This window comes from Pan troglodytes, chromosome 17 (assembly GCF_028858775.2).
Source record: "Pan troglodytes isolate AG18354 chromosome 17, NHGRI_mPanTro3-v2.0_pri, whole genome shotgun sequence".
NCBI classification, from domain to species: domain Eukaryota; kingdom Metazoa; phylum Chordata; class Mammalia; order Primates; family Hominidae; genus Pan; species Pan troglodytes.
The window spans coordinates 78,947,420-78,969,519 of NC_072415.2; the positions used below are offsets into that span (position 1 = coordinate 78,947,420).

The window sequence follows — 22,100 nt, forward strand, 5'->3', positions numbered from 1 at the left end:
TTGGAAGTTAATAAATATTTTCTCTAAATGATTTCAGTTCTCCCTCATAACACTAGGTTGTAGGAAAGAGTTTTCTTATGTTATAAAAAAGAAAAATTGAGGCAATCAGTCTAAAAGGAGAATTGGGACTCATCTGTAGGTTATTTTATTAAAAATCCTCTCTGTCTCACTGTGTTCACTACTATAAAATGTAAAACAGCTCTGGCAATAGCAGTAAGAGTTCAGAGTCAATGTACGGAGAAGTCCTTTTCATGTTATGTTATGGTAAGTCTAGTAACTGGATTCTTTTAGAGTGCTGTCTTAATTTTGCTTTGTGTCTAATCATTGTCATTGAAATACAGAAGGGCTTTTTCCTGGAGACTATCATTATCTGCTTTCTCTTTCACTTAACAGTTATTTATGGAGCACACATACAGTGTGTGTCTGGTGCTGGGCTTATGAGCAAAATGACACAGTCCTGGTTTCATAAAGCTTACATTCCAGTTGTTGTTAATGATTACAATTTTCAGTATCTTTTCAACAATATCAAGCCATGGCAGTTGAAGAATGAGTAAATAGCTAAGTTTAGAAAATGATCCAATGTTTTATCCTTAGGAATAATCACAATATTACACTTTTTACAAGCAACTCAACTGATTCTGATATTCATACTTATTTTTCAGAACCAGTCCGTGTTTGTCCAGTTTCCTTTTATACCATGTTCTCCCCAAATCCTAACATTCCATAACTGGACAGACTCTTCTTGGTCTTGCAGTGTTCAAACATTTTTCTTGCTTTCTGTGCTTGGTACACTCTGGGTCTGGCTGTGCTTTTCTGCCTTATTAAACTTCAATTTGCAGCTTAAATATCAATCATTTCCTCAAACAACCTTCTCCTTTTACCTGATTTATTGCAGGCCTTTCTATGACACTCAATTTTTTTTCCTTTGTAAAAAGATGCCCAATGTTACTCATATTCTATTTGTATTTTTAAAGTCATATATTCAGTTCCTCTTTGTTTCTTGATACATAAATAAGCTCAATAAATATTCATTCAGTAAATGTAGTGTTGGATATTTATGTACTTTTTCTCGACGTTTAATAAGAAATTGATGTCATTAAGTGAACAAATATTTTAGTGCTTACTGTACAAAGAATGTACTTTTACATTAAAATTTTCAGAAAACAGGTTTCAGTAATTTCTGCATTATCTGAAATTCATTTAATGCTAGAACATGCTATTGGTTAAAATTCACAGTTGAGTTAGACTTAAAATATTTTAGGAGTTTCTCTTCATCATCAGAAGCAAAGCAATGGAATTCTATTTCCATTTGATAAAATTATTGTAATTTTTATGATAAACTCTGAGAGCTTAAAATATTACCTGACTTTTTATTTATCATTTTAAGGTACATGCAATTAAATGCTTTTTAAGTTAGTGAATTTTCATATGATTCTTGGAAAAGAATGATGTGATAAGAAACAGTTTTACAAAATAAAAACTAAAACTTCTTATAATTTTATAAGACTTTTACTTTTTAATATATGTTATACACATATATTTATCAAATAATTTGTATGTTTTGATAAATCTGCCAATAGTAAAACATCAGAAGGCATTATTTAAGCTTTGTTGTTGCTACTGCTAAAATCATTACTTAAAAAAAATCTTAAGAGTTAAAATTTATTCATTCAGACCATGTATTACTTATTTAAAACCTTGGGTCTACTTGTTATCTGTTATTTAATGTTAAATCAATTTATTTAATTTTAACATTTAAAAGAATACTACAAGTTCACAAAGACTTGACACAGCATATTTGTCCTTGCCCAAAAATACATTTGCTCTCCTTATATTAATTTTTCATTACTAAGTTGCTGCCTTCTTGTGGCAACTTTATCATTTTTATTCTGATAAGTGAGGCAATGATAGAAACTTTAAGTATTAATCTTAACAATGAAAGTAATGGCAGGTACTAAATTAAATTGTGATATAATATTTTCACCTCATATTCCCAAACAAGCATCCCAAATGTCAAACTACATCATCTAAAATTTGACCCTTAGTTTATTATATATAATTGGTAAATGAGGTCTAGAGCCAAGAACGTAATTTTGGTTTCCTACATTTTGGAAGCCAGAACATCTCTGAGATTTGGGAACAGAACATTTTCTACAATAACGGTACAATTATATATATATGAAAAAGCAGTTTTTAGGCTTTTATATCATAATTTATTATGATACTATAAAGGATATTGTTGAAATGTAACATTTTTCTAAATGTTGACTAAGTTGATGGGCTTTTAGAATTTAGCATGTCATAGCAACAGATTTTATAACAGTATAATAATTATAAAGTATGTTGCAATCAAGCCATTATAATCAACAATGTTAAAACAAGTAATTTAGAATTTTTATCCTTTTGAGATATTTTTAAAATGCCTCATACTCTAATCATCCTAAATAGTTTGCAAGGAATTTTGAGTAGTTGACCCTCTTCTGTCCCTACAATACCACAAATATGGTATTTGTGCTATTGTATTTATGGTATTATATGTATGGCATCATACTAATTTTACTAGTAAGAAAACTTAATAAGATAATAAATGTCTTGTCCAGAATTAGACAATGAGTAAGTGGTGGGACCAGGATGAGATTCTAATAGATTTTCTACTGTAAAGAGTTACTCTGCTGTATAGATTTATGCAATAAATTACATTGATGTCTCGATATCCATATGCCTAAATATATGAGAGAAACATACATTTAAAAAATTTATATTACCACAGTGTTTCTCCTTTAAGTGTTACATTGCTAGACAAAGTGCTTTCTAATTACTTTGATTAATTTCACTTCTCACAAACCTTGTCAGATTAGATAAGTTGTCTACATTGGGGTAGATGAAGTTACCTGACTAAGCTTATCCAGAGAATAAATGGTGAAGTCACATTAGAATGCATAGCTCAGGACTATAATTTAGAGACAAAAAAGCTACTATTCACTTCTACTTACAATGCCCACAGAAAAATTATAGCAGACGAATATAATTTCATCTCATAATAATAAGCACTTAGATGTAATAAAACTGCAGAAAATAAATACATTTGATATTGCCTCTTTAAAACATAAAGACATTAAAATAACAAAAACCAAAGGAGATATTAAAATTATCTTAAATCAGAATGTCTAGAGTAGGCTTCTGGTCATTGATAGTAATAAAAATCTCCTCATGTTGATATACCATGCAGCCTTGGTTGAGAACCATGGGAAGAGGGCAGAGGTTGACAAAACTTTAGTGTAAAGGACCACACAGTAATTATTTTGGGCTTTACTACCTATATGGTCTCTCCCTCAACAGCTTAACTTACCCATTGTGTGTGAAGGCAGTTATAGGCAAAGTGTGAAGAAATGAGCGTGGCCGTGTCCCAATACGATTTTATTTGTGGTATTGTTTGAATTTTATATAATTTTATGTTGAAAATGTTTTAATGTAAAATTTTAAAATATAAAATGATAAATTATATATATTTTTCAATATAAAATTAAATTACTTTTTGCATTACCTTTCGGCAACCGCAAATGTTGCATAGAGAGCTAGAGATAGACAGATCCATATAGCATCTGTCTATTCCCTAGATAATTGAGTGAATGAATAAATGAAATATATCCAATCAAAATTGCCCATGAAATGATATTGTGTCTTCTCCACTGAGAATGTTCATCAGTTGAGAGTGGAGATTAATGTTCCCAAGAGCAGCAGTTTTTCACTTGACACATATATTTGAAAAATATGGTACATATGGCTGTAGAGATAGTTACATGAACCAAGAGGAAAAGTATATTTATCTACGGTTTGGCCTGATCTTAGGATTTTGGTATTTTTCTCATGTTTTCAGACAAATAGAATTTTCTTTTTAAAATTATATCAGTGGACGTATCCATGAACTTTTCTTAATGGGAGTCTGGTTGTGGGTGGCATTATCTTTTGGCAATTGCAAATGCTGCATGCTGCTTCTTTATGTTTTCTGTGTGTAGCTAGAGAGATTGCAAGCTGAAAATACCTCGGAGTGGGACAAGAGGGAAATACTTGAAACAGAAAAGCAGGGACTGGAGAGAGAAAATAGACGGCTGAAGATCCAGGTGAAAGAAATGGAAGAGCTCTTGGATAAGAAAAATAGATTAAGTGCAAACTCTCAAAGTCCTGATTTCAAGATGTCACAAATTGATCTGCAAGAAAAAAACCAGGTATGGGTTCTCCTTGGAGCAAATTCTCACTGTCTAATCTCACTCTGATGCCTACGCAGAGTCTGTCTTCACTCGTACACGCCTCCACATTTGGATATTTCCTTTTGTGCCAGCTAATACCTGATACTCCTTGCTCTTTTGCCCACTAGGATGTAAAATAATGTTCATGCATCTGAAACAAAGTGTGTCAAATGTTAAAATATGACAAATCTTCAGAAAGTTTCAAGATTTCCAAAAGAAAGAAGAAAAATGAAGTAAGAAATAGACCTTTCTGGTTTTTTGTTTCTTATTAAAGCTTTGTCTCAGTATTTTCTAAGCTAATGATCTTATTTCCAATAAAGATTTTTTCATTAATTCAAGCGACTATACAATAAGCATTTGCTGGTAGCTATGGTAAGTATCTGCATAAACATTTAAATTTAGCTGAAACTCACTGTTTTCTGGTTCTTTTTTGTCAGTTTCAGAACGATTATTTTTGAGCTAATTAAATGCATAATTTTTCAAATAATTTTTCCAGCCTATGGTATAAATCTTAAAACCAGGATAACATTCAGAATTTGAATTTGGGAAATTTAATTTTGGATGTGTTTTATCCCCAAGCCAGTAGATATAGTTTATGCTATAGACGGACATTTTTTTGATAGTTTACAGATTTTTAAATGTGCTTTTAATGGCAGTCTTATAGTTTTAATGTGGGTTCGTGTCAATATGCTGCAAATTATATTTACCTTGTTTCTATTTTTCAATTATATATAGCATCTTAATGCACAGTTCTATTTCTCACTCAATTTATTTAAGTTTTAAAAGGTGAATTTGATAAGTTCATAGTTTTGAGATATATAAGTCATTCATACTCATATAAGCTCTAAAACCTAAATGGCCAGAAAAATTGAATTCCATATTATTTCATCATTCTTTCATGAATCTAGGGATTTATTGCAAATGCAAGATTAAATTGTATTAGTGTTTCATGACCTAGCAATGCAGATATCTAAAGTTAAATGTTATAGTCCATGACCATAATTTTCTATTATATTGATTCATAAACTATCTATAATAATGTATGTGATTCTGACATATGTACACTGATAAATCTGTAGACATCTTATTTTGGAGATCTCTACTCTAAAAAGCGCAGAATTATCTCAATTATGGACTGTGGTTTGATTATAGAAATACTTTTTATTTGATTTATTCAAACAAGACAAACATTTATTCGTATTATTCTCTGTGTCAGTCACTGTTCTATATGCAGGTAATGAGAATATTAATTAATGAATCATTATCCCCACCCAGCATGGGCTTAGAGTCTATATAGGGAGTCAAACACACAAATTTTTATAAATAAAACATTATAGTGATTGCTAAGAATAAAGTGGAAGGGGACACAGATTAAGAAGCAATTGATTATATTTGATTTTGGCACCTTTCTAGTTGTATCAAAATGTGATAATATAAAGTGTGTCTTTCGGGAAAAATTGAGACCTGTTTGGAGCTGGCATTGGCGTAACCTGTCATCAGGGCACACCGAGTCCAGACCTGGTCTCTTTGAGAATGTAGTTATTTGGGCTGGGACTAAGCGGAACTTGGAAACAGAGGATCCTCAAAGGTCTAAGTCAGTGGGTATGCTGATCACTTAGAAGACTGCAGGATTTTTTAAGTATATATCATTTTGATGGTGAGGGTGGCGTTGGTGATTTTTATCCTCTTCATTACAAATTCAGACTATCTGCTGGAACTAAAATAATCACTTATTTTGGAACGGTAGCAAGCCAAAATTCTTAGTGCAACAGGAACTTCCCCAGAAGCTCAAAATGTCAAGATTATGATGTCCTCAAATGTCAAATGAATCAGAGCTGTGTACAGAACATGCCAAGGTTTAGGGAATAATGTAGATTTTATCATAACACAAAACCATACTGTAGTTTTAACATTATTTCAATAAGAATTAATTTATATGTATATAACTACCATAGATGAATACCATGGTGCTATGTGTGTGTATATATATATATAAATATATATATATAAATATATATATATATATATATATACACCATGTATGAGTACCATGTCTATATATGTACAGAAATTCCATACATGAGTGAGGCAGTGAAAGCAGGTGTTAGCATGTAAGGGACACTAGTGCAAACACTGCACAATTATTAGTCTCTAAAAGAAATATAAGATTTCTTTAGAAAGATCTCTTACTACATGACATTTGCATTTAAATTACATTTACCAAAGGTTTGTGGCAGACATAAAGCTACGTGCTACTCATCAAGAACCCCACATAAATTGTAAAAAATATGTTAGGTTTTAATATTCTTATTGTTCAATAAAATTTTTATAAGTCCCTATTGATTCGAAAAGGTAGGACTTTTCACATGGTTTTACATTTGGTTTTTTTTTATTTCAATGGTATAGGGAATGCATTTTTAAAGAAAACGACTTCCAGTTTTAAGTTGCACTATTAATCAAAAGACAAATAATTTTCTTTACATAAGTAATCTCATCACATAAATCCCCATTGAGTAGTTGCTTTTATATACTAGGTTTAAGGATATGTGTACATCATTCTTTTACAGCTTAAAAAATGCAATAATACACTTGAACTTTTAAAGGATAGATTGGAAAATTACTACTCTGGTGGTAACTATATTTAAAGCATAAACCAATGTAATAGGCTTTTCTAGAACAACCATTGCATGAAGATTTTTCGATTTGCTGTTGCTCTTGGAAATAGTGGCACTGTTCCATGGTCCCGTGGCATCAGCATAATTGACAAAACAACACCAGAAACAGAACTTCGGTGGCAGTATCGAGTGCTCTTCTCAGCATGAAGTCTGCATTATAAATGATGGCAAAGATGTTTAAGACCTAGATTTGTAAAAAGATAAGTAAATCCAAGAGTATGCTTTGAGGAAGAGAAATGCCGCTCATTTGAAAGTCTGATTTCACAGACAATAGTAAATTGTGTTAGTGATGCTTGATCATTAGAATGTACATTTCCATCCAACATTAAAAAATCCACCTGTCCTTATTGGACTAACTGATATGACTTAAAGTTTTTTTTAAAAAAAAAGTCTTCCATACACTCAGAAAATGTGAATTCAATAATTTGAGCTATTTGTCAGAATTTTTTCTTTGTTTTCTTTCACAAGATCAAGATAGCTAAAACATTTAAGTGTATTAAAAATTATAGTGGCATGGAAAGTGGGGTATACATGTCGCACTGTGTTCAAAAAGCTCTTTTTGAATCTCCATGTTTTATAACAAATATTAGTAAAATAGCATATCTACATAACATAAATAAGTTAACATATTTAAAAAGTTGGTAAGCTCATAACTTTACAGGAACATAAAAAGAACACATATCAACTATTCTATTTATCCCATTAGTTAATGAAGAAACCAGCAAGTTATTACAGCCAGTTCGAAGGAAAATCTAAGTGTCATACAACTAGGCACCCAATAATGCCAAAATGAACGTGCTTAATGGATGCAAGACCGGCTCTTCCATGTGGGTGGGGAAGTAAATTGCGCTGTCACCAGATAACGTTGTCCCACACGTTTATGGACAAGAATCAGTTGTATGGCCATGGATCATCTATAAATTACAGGGTTTTGTGTAAAATAGCTTAATGATATCAACATTGCAGGACATTATAGAATCAGAAAATCTTACCCGAGGAATGTGTTAGACACAACTTCCAGGAATCTTTGTTGATCATTGCAAAGTCTTTCCCAATTTTCCCTGGCAATATAAGTTACTTGATGTGCGTGTGTGATAAGTCTATATTTGAGTACATCAACAAACACATGGGGAGTGTTATTCTAGACTAGGGATGGACAAACTTTTTTGTAAAGATCAAGATGGTAAATATTTTAAACTATTTAAGTAAGCCACATAAGTCTCTGTGGCATATCCTTTTGAAAAATTATAAGCCTTTGAAACCATAGAGAATATTTCATGGGTGGCACACAAACAGGTCTAGAGCCAGATTTGGTTCATAGGTCATGGATTGTTGCCTTCTGCTGTAGGAGATACATGCAGGGGTCTCTGGCTTACATGGACAGAAGGGGGGCCAAGAAGGAAAATGTGACAGTTAGGTACAGAGTGACAAAAGAAAACAGCACATCTTCCTGCTGATAATTGTTGGTTGGTTAATAGGAAAAAAATATGTGGAAATAGTTGTCCTCCAAAGAAAAGTCTTTCCCCTCAACTGGAATTGCAATTTTCCACATTTGCACATATCCTGTGGATCTACATTTTTATGCAAATTCTCAGAGTGCCCCTATCTTTCCAGTCTCTTATTTTCTTTGCCTTTAATTTATTGGAGAGTAGCTGGAAGTCTTTTCCTGAAACTCATGGGGGGATGTGGCCACCAAAGCTCTGACCCTGAACTGAATAGACACCATTTCTCATAAACAGTTCACTTTCATCATCCTCAGGTCATGAAATAGCCTCTCAGATAATATTTTCTGGAAGTTGATGGAAAACTTCCTACTGTCGATGTAAGATATAAACCTCCTTCATTCTGAACCCTGATCTGCTTCTGTAGGTCTAGGATAAGGTCTGAGATTCTGCACTTCTATGAGGCTTCCAGGTGACACTGATTCTGCTGGTCCACAGACTGCACTTTGAGTAGCAAGCACTTTGCCTATGGCAATTATTAATAATTTGTCTGCACCCTTGCATCAAATCACTCACTTGCAATTCATTTCTACTCTACTACCAGAGTTATTTTTCATCTTTGATTACGTTTCCACCCCTTTTCACCTTTTAGTCATTTGAATTACTTCGTGCTTTCTTCCAGCACAGGATCTTTCCATAGGTTTTTCTTTCTGGAGGAAAAAAATATCATTTCATATATAAATTTATTTTATTACCAGATTTCTCTGAGATGATCAAGCTCATGTTCCTGTAAGTTAAGCAAACAAGTAACTTAAATGCATGTGCACATTTAGGCAATATCACAGCTGGGCAGAGATAGGAAATCAAAAAGCAGCATGGATTCCCTAGTATCTCTCAGTCCCCAACATTCTATGGGTCAGAGGTTTGAGCTATCATCTTCATCTAGCAACCTCTTTATAAATATATAGGACCTTTTCTGAAACACAAAACTGGCAGTTATAGTAAGTGACAGCATATTCATCTAACCAGTACCTATCTGCAGCATGTTTACTAGTGCGGCATCCACCTGAGCCCAGTGTTCTCCTTATTGCTTGTTTACCTGTTAGAGATCTGCTTTTTTTTTTTTTTAATTATACTTTAAGTTTTAGGGTACATGTGAGATCTGCTTTTGTTGCAGCTTCTGGCAGCCCTTCTCATGAAGCCTGCTACAATTCTTCTTTGGTATCATTTGTTTTCTTAAGTCATAGTAATTCTTCTGATATTAACTAGGATTTTGCTTCCTTAGAAAAGCCTTTCCTGATCTACCTGAATAGATCATATAGCTCTTGAGGTTTTTGCAATTGTCTAGTTGTTTGTGAGATCATTTGATTAGTATCTCTATTGTATGTGACTAGGAGATAGATGAAAGATTGCATTACATTTGCTAATTCATATATCCCCACAACCCAGCACACTTTTCTCATACTAGGCCTTCAAAAACATTCATGAAAGGGATAAATTTTTTAAAAGAATGAGTGATTTGTAGTTTAAGATAAGCAATAATTTGTGTGTGTGAGTCATCGTACTAAAAAATAAAGGTGAATGAGTTTTCATAGATGCATGAAGAGAGGGAAGCTAGGCTCTAGAAGTCAGGATGAATGGATATCTAATATTGACATAATTGAGAGGCATAGACAGAGGGGAGTTTCACACACAGAAAAGCGTCATTCTGGAGTTAAATATCTTCCCCTGGGCTTGAGAAATCAAAAAAGAACTATAGATACCTCCCTGATCCTAAACCCTTTTTATGCTCTTACACTCCCTTTCCTCCCTTTGTTCACATTTTTGAAATTTCAGGAGGGCAGAGAAAAGATGTAAGACAAATGAGAGGAAGGAAAATGAAAAGTGGGGTTTGTGCTCGCTACAAAAGGATTAGACATAATAACCAGGGAGAGAACAAACACTCAAGTGTAATATTTATCAAGAGAAGTCTTGATATTTCTGTGACGAAAATGTAGAATTGCAATTTCCAGACATTATTTTTATATGATCTATAGAATAAATAGTATGATCTATAGTATCTATAGTGTAAATGCTGATTTGCTTTATCCAATATATGACACAAAGTCTTCTTTATAATAGCTCAATTCTTCCACTGATAAGCAGTCTATGTATTCTCTATTTCAAACAATACTTTTGAAAATGAAAAGTTATGGGAAAAAGTGGTCCATATTCTTTTGAGAAAAGCCCCATGTCTCAGGCACAGTGTTTTGGAAGCTTGTTTACTGAAATCATTCTGGCAACTGAATCCCTTCATTCAGATCACATAATGGATCGCTTTCAGAAAATCAATGTGCCCGGGCAGTAATGATGTGTCTTAGGAAACTGATGAATTCATCTAAAAGTTGAAAGGCCATTAAAGTTGATTCCTAATGAATTTGCATTAATGACAGTAGTCAATATTCAAGGAATTACAATGTGTTTATTTTGTTTAGTAACTTTGGCTTCAAAAATAGTTTATTTCATCAGTGATTTAGCAGGCAAACCTATCAATTTGTTAAATTTTCCTCATATGATATGTTGTTTTTCTTCCAAATCTTACTATTATTTATAAAATCATTCATTTAAGAATACACAATTACAGTTTTTACTGTTATAAAATAGAAATTATTATAGATAACATTATATTGGATCATTTCTTGTTTATCTTTAACTGTTTACATAGATTCTATAGCTGAAATACCCTAGAAATTCTATTTTTTAATGTAGCTATTAATAAAAATTTATGTTATTATGGAGAGGTTTTGATATATGGAAAAGTTGAAGTTTTTAAAATATAAAATGTGTTATATTTTGGTAATTAAATTGGAAAATCATTTATTTTGAAGAATGTCCTGCTTGCAGCAAGTGCTAAGCTACATGTAGGTCCTGTGTAAATTCTTAATTTAGTTATTGCATGAAACATAGAAATACATCCATGATTTTGTGCACATTTTAAAGTGTATAGGTGGGATTATTGGGCTGAGTGGAACAATGGTCTTTTGCCAAGTAATTTCTGAAGTTAGCAGAGATAAAGAATTATAGTTTTAAAGTACCATTTCTTAATGCTATGTAGAAAGCATGTACTGAAAGTTCCCTACTGGTTTGAAACAATCAATAAATTGCAAAAGTAGTATGACATTTACCCTAATGTAATATGATTGCTCATGCCTACTCTCAAATGCATGCACACACACACAGACACACACAGAATTGAATTTTACAAATCTAATTCTAAAATAGGAGATTTATTCTTTTCCCTGTTATATGATTCTCTGCTGAAGCAAACTTAAGTGGATAAGGTTTTGCATATATGAAACGTTATTACTAAGAATAAATTAGTGATAAGATAAGTTTTACATCCTTTTACTTTCATATTCTCTTATACCATTCACTGCTATGTTTTGCTAAAATCATGAATTTTAAATCTCAGTCCCTACTAAATATAGTGTTTGGCACATCCTCATAACTGTGTGTTAAATGCATAAGTTTAAGTATTGATGCTTCTGTTATTACTATTTGAATTTAATTATGTTTCCTGATTTGTTTTCAGCTCTTATACTTACCTTTTATTCTATCAGTAAGGCAAATGTAAGGTTATTGGAAGTTTATATTATTCTTTAAAATCTCTTTCATGTGTATCAAACTGGTGATATGTTAACCCATATCCAATGAAAACAAAGATGCAAAATTTGACAATTTAAATCACTTATATTTAATAAAATATCGTAGCAAAAATTATGACATTTACGAATGTCAGCTGTGAAATTATATATTTTTTAATGTTTGATGTAACTAGCATACTACTAATAATCCACTATATTATTACAAAATAATGAGATAAATAATTATTTACCTTCCTATTTAAAAGGACATAAAACACTATTGTTACAAAGATTATTTAAAATTAAAACTAAAATGCAAGTTTGAGTTAAAATCATAAGATTAGTGTAAACTCAGATTAATAGATCTGAACCATTCACTATTCTTTTTTCTTCTCTTTTTCATTAAAGTGAAATTTCATAACATAAAATTAACCATTTTAAAGTGAACATTTAGTGGTATTTAGTAGATTCACAGTGTTATGGGACCGCCCTGTCTATTTAATTCCAAAGCACTTTCATCACCCTATAAGGAAACAAAGCAAGCGTGATGCAGTAACTCCTCATTCCTCCCTCCCCTAAGCTCCTAGCAACCGCACTTCTGCTTTCTGTCATTCTGGATTTTGGGATATTTCATATAAATAATGGAATCATGCGATATATAATCTTTTATGTCTGGCTTTTTTTTTTTTTTTTTTTTTTTGAGACGGAGTCTAGCTCTGTCGCCCAGGCTGGAGTACAGTGGCGCGATCTCGGCTCACTGCAAGCTCCGCCTCCCGGGTTCACGCCATTCTCCTGCCTCAGCCTCCCAGGTAGCTGGGACTACAGGCGCCCGCCACCACGCCCGGCTAATTTTTTGTATTTTTAGTAGAGACGGGGTTTCACCATGTTAGCCAGGATGGTCTTGATCGCCTGACCTCGTGATCCACCTGCCTCGGCCTCCCAAAGTGCTGGGATTACAGGCGTGAGCTACCGCGCCCGGCCTATGTCTGGCTTTTTAAATTTATCATAATGTTTTCAAGGTTCATGCACATTGTAGCATACATCATTACTTCACACCTTTTTGGGTACTTCATTCCTTTTTGGCCTGTCTGGTATTTGTTCATTTCTACATCTGCTGGTGGATATTGAGTCGTTTCTACCTCTAGCTCTTTTGAATAGTGCTGCTCTAATCATGCATGCACATGTATTATTTGAATATCTGTTTTCAGTTATTTGGGGTATATATCTAGGTGTAGAGTTGCTGAGTCAGATGGTAATTCTATCTCTGTAACTTGTGGAGGAATCGCCAAATTGTATTCCATAATGGCGGAACCCATTACCTTTCCACCAGCAATACGTGAGGGTTTTTATTTCTCCACATCCTTGGCAACACTTGTTATTTTGTGTTTTTGTTTTGTTTTGTTTTTTTATTTTTGAATTATACTCATCCCAGTGGGTTTGGTTTCTCATAGTGATTTTCCTTTGCATTTTCCCAATGACTAATAATGTTGAAGATGTTTTCATGTGTTATTGGCCATTTGTATATCCTCTTGGCAGTTATGTGTACTCAAACTCTTTGACTAATTTTAAATTGAGTTGTATTTTTGTTGGAGAATTGTAAGAATTCTTTATATATTCTGGATACTCTACTCATATGTATGAAATGCAAACATTTTGTCCCATTGTTTATGTCATATTTTCACTTTCTTTTGATACACGCAGTTTTACATTTTGACGAATTCTTTTTTTTTTTTTTTTTTTTGTCGTTTATGCTTCTGGTTTCATATCTAAAAACCCATTGTTAAACCCAAGATTCTCCCCTATGTTTATTTCTGATACTTTTATACTTTTACCTGTCATATTTATACCATTAATCTATTTTGAGTTAATTTTTGTATATGTAAGAAAGAGGTCCACATTCATCATTTTCCATGTGAATATCCAGTTGTGACTGCAACGTTTTTTGAAGAGACTATTTTTTTCTGCCACTGGATTGTCTTGGCATACTCATCAAAAATCAATTATCCATATAGGTATGGTTTATTTCTCAACTATTTTGGTGTCAATTCTATTATTTTGGTGTGAATGTTTATCTTTATGCCAGTGCTATACTGTTTGGATTGCTGTAAGTTTTGAAATTAGGAAGTGCGAGTACTTCAACTTTGCTCTTTTTCAATTTCATTTTGGATATTCAAAGCCTCCTGAAATTCCATATGAATTTGAGAATCATTTTTGCAAATTAAAAAAAAAAAACGCCATTGGAATTTTCAGGGACTTCACTGAATCTTTAGATTGCTTTTCAGAGTATTAACAGTTTAATGTTACGTATTCTTATCTGTGCATATATCTTTCCATATATTTGTGTCTTTTTATTTCAGCAATGTATTGTAGTTTTCAGTTGATAAGTCTTTAACCTCCTTGGTTGAATTTATTCCTATGTATTTTATTCTTTCAGGTGTACTTAAAATGGGATTTATTTTCTTAAATTCCTTTTTAGATCGTTGCTCATATGTAGAAGCACAACTAATTTTTGTGTGTTCATTTTTGTTTCCTGCAACTTTGCTGAAGTTGTATATTAGCTGTAGTAAATTTCTTTTTCTAGATTTGTTGGAGTTTTCTATGTATAAGATCATGTTATCTTACACGTTTTACTTTATCCTTTGCAATTTGCATGTCTTTTACTTCTTTTTCTTGCTTAAGTGCTCTTGCTAAAACTTCTAGTACAACGTTAAACAGCAGTAATGGAAGGAGGCACGCTTGTATTGGGGCTCATCTTAGGGGGAAGACTTTCAAACTTTTATAATTGATTATTAGGTTAGCTGCAGGTGTTTCATATGCCATTTACTATGTTGAGAAAAATTTTCAACTTTTTTCTAATTTATTGTTGTCTTTTTTCTCCCTGATCAAGTATTGCATTTTATCATATGCTTTTCTGCATCAACTGAGATAATATGCTTTTTCCTTCATTTTGTTAATGTGGTGTTTTAAATGACTGATTTTATTGTGTTGAACTACTCTTTCATTCTAGAATAAACCCCATTTGGTCACAGTGTAAATTTTTCTTAATATTCTATTGGATTCCCTTTTCCAGTATTGCATATAGGATAGTTACATCTATATTCATAAAGGATATTGTTGTGTAGTTTTCGTTTCTTGTGCTGTCATGTCTGGCTTGGGGTCAGGGTAATGCTAGACGTTGAAGGACAATAAAAACACCACAAAGCTTTCCTGCCATATTTAAGTTGTCTTTTATTGACTCAGCGATTGCTTGATTCCATGAACCTTTGACTGCTTTCCAGAGTTCTGACAAAGTGGATTGTGCTGTTTTTCCTTGATTTTTTCAATGTTTCTGTGGCAAGATGGACACTTCAAGCTGCCTACCTTGCCATTTTTGCTGACATCTCGTCACACCCATTATTGATCTTGGGAAATCTAGACCAATATTACTAAAGCAACTGTATGCATTCTGTTTACTTTCACCATTAATAAAAATGATTTTAACCCAAATATTAGTTAAATGACATTTTTAAATACATTTTCCTCTATTGGACTTCTTAAAAACATAGCATTCAGTGTCAGAGTAATCACAACTTATTACTATACAAAATCAGTGTGATATTGATTTTGGTCTTCAAACTTAAATAATATTAATGGATTTATTAAGAATACTGTAGTAAGTGATAAAATTTAGCATTGGATAATATACATCTGTGTACATATATATTGGTTACTTACATATTATGTTTCATTTAAATTTACAGATTTATATGAGTGTATGAATGTATATTATTATTCTCCAAAGTTTTAATTGTGTTTAAGTGGCTCTTCGAGTACTGATCCAGATCAAATTTTTATATACCTTCTTTGGTTTGTTGTTACTACATATAAGGTAATGATTGGTAATTTAGCTTTCTTAAACTAGACTATCCACAGTGATTAGTTTTAACAAATTGTGTTTACTCCATCTATGTGATTCCAAAGACATAGTTTGGCATGGTTAAAAAAAAAAAAAAGAATGACAGATGAAACACAGAAGGAAGGCAGGAAAGAAGACACAGAAAAAAAGGAAAACAAGAAGGAAGGGAGGAAGGGAAAAAAAGCAAAGAAAGAAGAGTAAAGGAAAGAGGAACAAAAGAAAAAGTAAGGCAATTAGTTGTAGGTAGGAATGCATCATGGTATCTGTTTATGTAAATTAAAAGGAAAAAAATAACGATCTAGTCTACTATTTTTATTTCAAAACAGTTATTTTTGCCAATATATCCCTCCCCTCCCCAAATGACCTATGTTAAAGGAAGTTCTATATTCACTGTGAATTAGCCATTTTCATACAGGATCACCAATAAAGACTGGCTGTTATAAAATCAGATTCTACCAATAAGTATTTTCACATTTTCATTCACAAAGTAAAAGCATGCACTTCAGTATGTGTTAGATGTGGAAGCATCTCAAACGATCAGTAAAGAGATGTCATCATCAATTACTTTTTAAAAAATAGGAATAGACCAGGGATGAAAAAACCCTGATATTGAATATACAAAATGTAATATTTTTGAGAAGGATAGTTTTTTGAGATTAATAAATTTAGTTTGGAATCAACTGTGGGAAGCTGAAAGACTGGCTGGCTATGTGCATATGATTTTGATAAACTAATTAAGGGGGTTATCACAATGACAGACTGAAAATGCAGCAGGATCAGATCACATATAGGGAGTAAAATTAGATTTCATGTGATTAAAAGTGCATCTGGACCTTAATAGCTTCCTCTGCTGCTTCATATTTGGAATGTAATTTTTGTTTGTATTTTATTCTAATTTTAAATAAGACAGAATTACAGAAATGCAAGATAAAAATCCTTTGGTGGGGGAATGCTGGCAAATAGATGACCTTTTATGAAATGGTTTATAAAAGAGATAGAGAATTAGACTGGGAATCCCACCTGTAATCCCAGCACTTTGGGAAGATGAGGAGGAGGATCATTTGAGGCCCGGTCAAATCATTTGACCAGCCTGGCCAACACGGTGAAACACCGTGTCTACTAAAAATATAAAAATTCACTGGGCACAGTGGTACGTGCCTGAAATCCTAGCTACTTCAGAGGCTGAGGCATGAGAATCCTTTCAATCTGGTACGTGGAGATTGCAGTGAGCTGAGATCATACCACTGCACTCCAGCCTGGGCAACAGAGTGAGACTGTCTAAATAAATAAATAAGATGGGGAATTGGATAGATCAACAAAAATCAATTAGGTATGAAAATGGAGAGCAACTCTTTTTAGGATGTTTAGATAGTACAGCAGAATTGGCAGATATACACTACAATTAAATATTTTGTGAGGTCTGGTTCATCATGGTAAGAAGGCATTTTAAGGCATAGCAGAATGATGTTATTTTATATCACCAACCCCCTCTAAAGTTGCAAGGTTTTAATAATTGATCACAGAAAATATGAGAGCTCCCTGGGCCAGGAGGAGTTTCTAGTGTCACAGATGTAGACAGGGCTGAGGACACACAGCACATTTAGCTCCGAGAAAGTAAGTTGCCTTTTACCTCTAAGGAAAACAAGAATAGTTCTACTGTAGAAATAGTTAATTCTTAATTCTAGAATTCTAATTTAAAAAGCAACTCATGAAGTCAACAATTGGCTCTTTATTCACATTATATTGTTTTCAGTGCTGTGTTTGACTTCCTCTGAAATCTTTCCTCTTTAGGCATTACATTCTTTCTCAGCCAGGATGAAAGCTGTGCCATAAGAACCAATGGCTTAAGGCTTCAGAGTTTGAAGATGAAAAATGAAAAATTAGCCCTGGGAATGGCTGTTACTAAAAAGGGGAAAAAAAAAACAACAGATGATGGTGAGGTTGTGAAATGAAAGGAATGCTTATACACTGTTGGTGGGAGTGTAAATGAGTTCAACTGTTGTGGAAAGCAGTGTGGTGATTCCTCAAAGACTGAAAAACAGAACTGCCGTTCAACCCGGCAGTCCCATTACCAGGTACATACCCAAAGGAATATAAATCATTTTGTCATAAAGATGCATGCATCTGTTCATTGCAGCACTATTCCCAATAGCAAAGACATGGAATCAACCTAAATGCCCATCAACAGTAAACTGGATAAAGAAAATATGGTACATACACATCATGGAATACTATGCAGCCACAAAAAAGAATGGGATTATATACTTTGCAGGCACATGAATAGTGTGGAGGCTATTATCTTTAGCCAGCTAACGCAGGAACAGAAAACCAAATAAAGCATGTTCTCACTTACAAGAGGGTGTTAAATGACGAGAACACATGGACACATATGGAAGAACAACAGACACTGGGGTCTACAGGAGGGTGGTGGGTGGGAGGATGGAGAAGATCAGAAAAAATACCTAATGGGTACTAAGCTTAATACCTGGGTGATCAAATAATTTGTACAGCAAACCCCCATGATATGAATTTACCTACATGTACCCCTGAACATGAAAAAAAAATAATAAAAGTAAAAAAAAAAAAAATTAGCTCCAGGAACCAAAATGTCAGCATACATTTACTTAGTAATATGAATTTAACCAATCCCATTTTGGTTTTGTAAAAGCTGTTACCGAACTCAAGAAAATATTTTGTAAATTTTTACAAGAACAGTAGCGTGACACCAACCCAAATCACTACGTTTGTTATTTTTCATGCTCAAAACAGTACATTTGTCTGACTTGTTGATATCATCTGGCTACTTGATTAAAGTAAATTTTGAGATTTGATCCTGGAGAGAAGACAATTTTCTACAAAGTTAGTAAGGTCTATATAGTTTCAGTCCTGGGTTAGAAAAGAGCAACAGCCTCCTGATTCTATTAAAAATAACACTTTCTTGATGTATTTTGATAATCCGTAAAACACTACTCTCTAAGTACTGTTTTAGACAGTTAGATATAAAGAAAAACATACATTAAAACATTCAAACTCTGTTTAATGCTTTTTACTCACACACTAACAGTCCAGCCCAGTGGTTCTCAAAATGTAGTATCTAAACCAGCAACATTAGCAAATGCAAATTATCAGGCCCCATCCTAGGCCGTCTGAATCAGAAGCTTTAGATGTGGGGCCTGGAAATCTGTTTTAACAAGTCACAAGTTGTGTCAGCACAAACTAAAACTTAGAATCTAGCCTATATATTTGCATTGAATATAGTTATTTATATGATGACAGTGTCTTTAAGGTGAGGATAGTATATACGTTTTTTAGTCATTGTATTGGTTGTTAAGAGGCAACTAATAAATGTGTGGTCCAACTTATAAGAGAAATGGGAACAGAGACTGGAGAGGAAAAGAAAAAGAATGAAGCCCTTATCCTAGGTTCATGCTTATTATTTGAGTGATTTTGGCCAAGTAATACTCTTTGTAATACACTTCAGTTTCATAATTTCTAAATGCAGAGTTTGGAATAAATAGTTGAGATCCTCTTTACTCCAAAAGTCCATGATCTCATCACGTTTTTCAAAATTTAGCTATGGAGTTTAAATAAATGTCACTAATTTGGGTTCGTGTGTACAACGCAATATTTCCTTGGAATTTCAGTGTATTTTCACTAAAATGGCTATTGGCTTCTGATGTAGCTTATTGTAGTCTTTCTAGTTGCTGGATTTATGTCTTTTTAATTCACCCAGTTGAATTTGACATGGTTGTCGACATAATTGAGATATTTTTCATTTCCTATTTCTCTGTGACTGGCCATCACTTTCTGTTTTCCCATCATTTGATTATGCTTAATTTAATGGCATTTAAATTCCCACAGCATTTGGCAGCCTTTCTAATTCTCTCTAAATTACAGAAAAATAAAGGAGAGAAAGCATCCATACATCAGTAACTAGAAAGAATCATCTCTTTGCTTTTGATGAACTTTTATTTAATTTTCCATTGGATGGTTAGTGTCTGTGTGTGTGTGTGTGTGTGTGGTCCTACTTTAAGACAAACCAGCCAGGGGTGGTGGCTCACACCTATAATCCCAGCACTTTGGGAGGCCAAGGTGGGCAGATCACCTGAAGTCAGGAGTTCCAGACCAGCCTGGTCAACATGGTGAAACCCTGTCTCTACTAAAAACGCACAAATTAGCTGGGTGTCATGGCACATGCCTGTACGCCTGTAATCCCAGCTACCTGGGAGGCTGAGGCAGGAAAATCACTTCAACCAGGGTGGCAGAGGTTGCAGTGAGCCGAGCTGGTGCTACTGCACTCCAGCCTGGGCAACAGAGTGACACTTGGTCTCAAAAGAAAAAAAAAAAACAAAGACAAAACAAAACTAACCAAACAGGAAGTCAATAAAGCTAAAGAAAGTGTAATTTAACAGGAAGTCAATAAAGCTAAAGAAAGTGTAATTTTAAATCACTTTCTACTTCACAGGCAGTTCCTATTCTATTACTCTGAAAACACATTCCTCCATTTATTTCCAATATATGAATAAATTTACATACAGAGACAGTGCAACTTCATTAGATGCTCTTATCTCCTGCAGCAGTGTTTTTAAAAGTTGGATCATGGTCCTATCTCTGCCAGATAGGGTGCTTTCTGAAGTAAAACTTCGGAATTACTAGGCATGTAACTTGGGACCCAGAAGCACATATATTTTAAAACATAGGTAATTTTTATGTGCACTATATTTGGAAAATGACAAATCACCACGAATTTTCTCAAAATACATTATAATAACCTTTGCAATATGCAAAATATTTTAGCTTACAGTATGTCCTCAAATAATGTCTTTCATCATAACAGTAAGAGAAACAAAATCTATTCCCTGCTGCAGTCACTATGTGGAGTTTGAGACTCCCCCCTTGTCTGCATGGGTTTCCTCCAGTTACTCCTGTTTCCTCCTACATCCCAAAGACGCATCTGCTAGGTGAATTGGCCTGTGTAAATGGTCCTAGGCTGAGTGACTGCGGGTGTGTGAGTGGCCCTGCAGTGGGACGGTGTCTTGTCCAGGTGGGTTCCCACTTGGTACCCTGAGCTGCTGGGATAGACTCAGGCCGCCTGTGACCCTGAACTGGAATAAACAGGTTGGAAAAGGAATGAATACATATTATTGTAAAATAAAAATTTATAAAGCATGCAATCATCCTGTGGATGCATTAAAATAAACCATGCAATAAAAAAGTCCTCAGCAAACTCACCTTATATGTGCTTGTTTTTGGATTGCATGGAGGCTGGAGGTGCCCTTGACAATCTTCAGTTTGGAAACATTTATTCATTTATTTATCACACCACCACTACTATCTCCGACCTCAGTGATTCACCAGAAATTGGATAAATAATTGTCTTATTTTTATGAGTCTTTCTTAAATGTGTGTATAGCTCACACTTATTTCAGTGTTTAATATTAGAAGCATTTGCGGATTTTAATTTTTAAATTTCATGATGTTTTTGTGACCAGAAACAAGCCATAGGAACTCAACTCTCATTTATATCCATTAGCCAGTGGTAAAATTGGTTTGTTATACATTGTTTCACATAAAATCACAGTTTCCAAGAACCTATGGATGACTTTAGGTGAGGACTTACTGTATTTTTGATTTAGGCACTATTGGGGAGGGGGAGAGAGAGAGAGAGAGAGAGAGAGAGAGAGAGAGAGACAGAAAGAGAGAGAGAGAGAAACGTGAATGAGGGCAGCGATTGAGATAAATATATTTTGTTATTGGTAATCTCAAGTGATGTATTTTCAAGGCTATTTTATATATCTTCTAGTTACATTTAAATGGATATCACAAATAAAGTATATTTTCCCATCTGCTGCACTCACGCTTGAAGCTCTGTGCTGGAGACAGGTTGGTGGCTGTTTAGTGGCATTGGCCTTGACAGCATGTGCAAGGAGCAGCGAAATGTGAGAAGTCTTCCCCGCCAAGGTGAGGCAGGTGTGAGGAGTGGTAGCATATGGACACATGATTAACTGGCTGGGTATGTATTACAAAAATAATTCTACCTTAAGCTATTTAAAGTTAATTATCCTACCTTGCCTTATGCCAGATAGAATGAATTCATTTTTTTCTAAATATATGGTTTATTTGGCACAATTTGGGTGAATGTAGTTGAGATGCTTTTTACCCATATTAATGAGCATTTCATAATGAATACTTTGTCCTTTGGCTGTATATACAATATA

The 22,100-nt window shown here is 33.7% G+C and overlaps 1 protein-coding gene across 41 annotated transcripts in view; it reads left to right on the forward strand.

Moving 5' to 3' along the window:
* CCDC102B (coiled-coil domain containing 102B) overlaps positions 1-22,100 on the forward strand; it is a 428,597-nt gene that overhangs the window by 169,790 nt on the left and 236,707 nt on the right. For 33 of the 41 annotated variants that reach the window (XM_054671830.2, XM_063795831.1, XM_063795834.1 and 30 more), the window contains one exon: positions 4,017-4,226. In XM_054671830.2, the coding sequence (XP_054527805.2) occupies positions 4,017-4,226 (210 nt within the window). Of the gene's footprint in view, positions 1-4,016; positions 4,227-4,375; positions 4,481-17,673; positions 17,818-22,100 lie in introns of those variants that run through there. The other 8 variants (XR_010151991.1, XR_010151987.1, XR_010151988.1 and 5 more) reach the window with 2 other exon arrangements.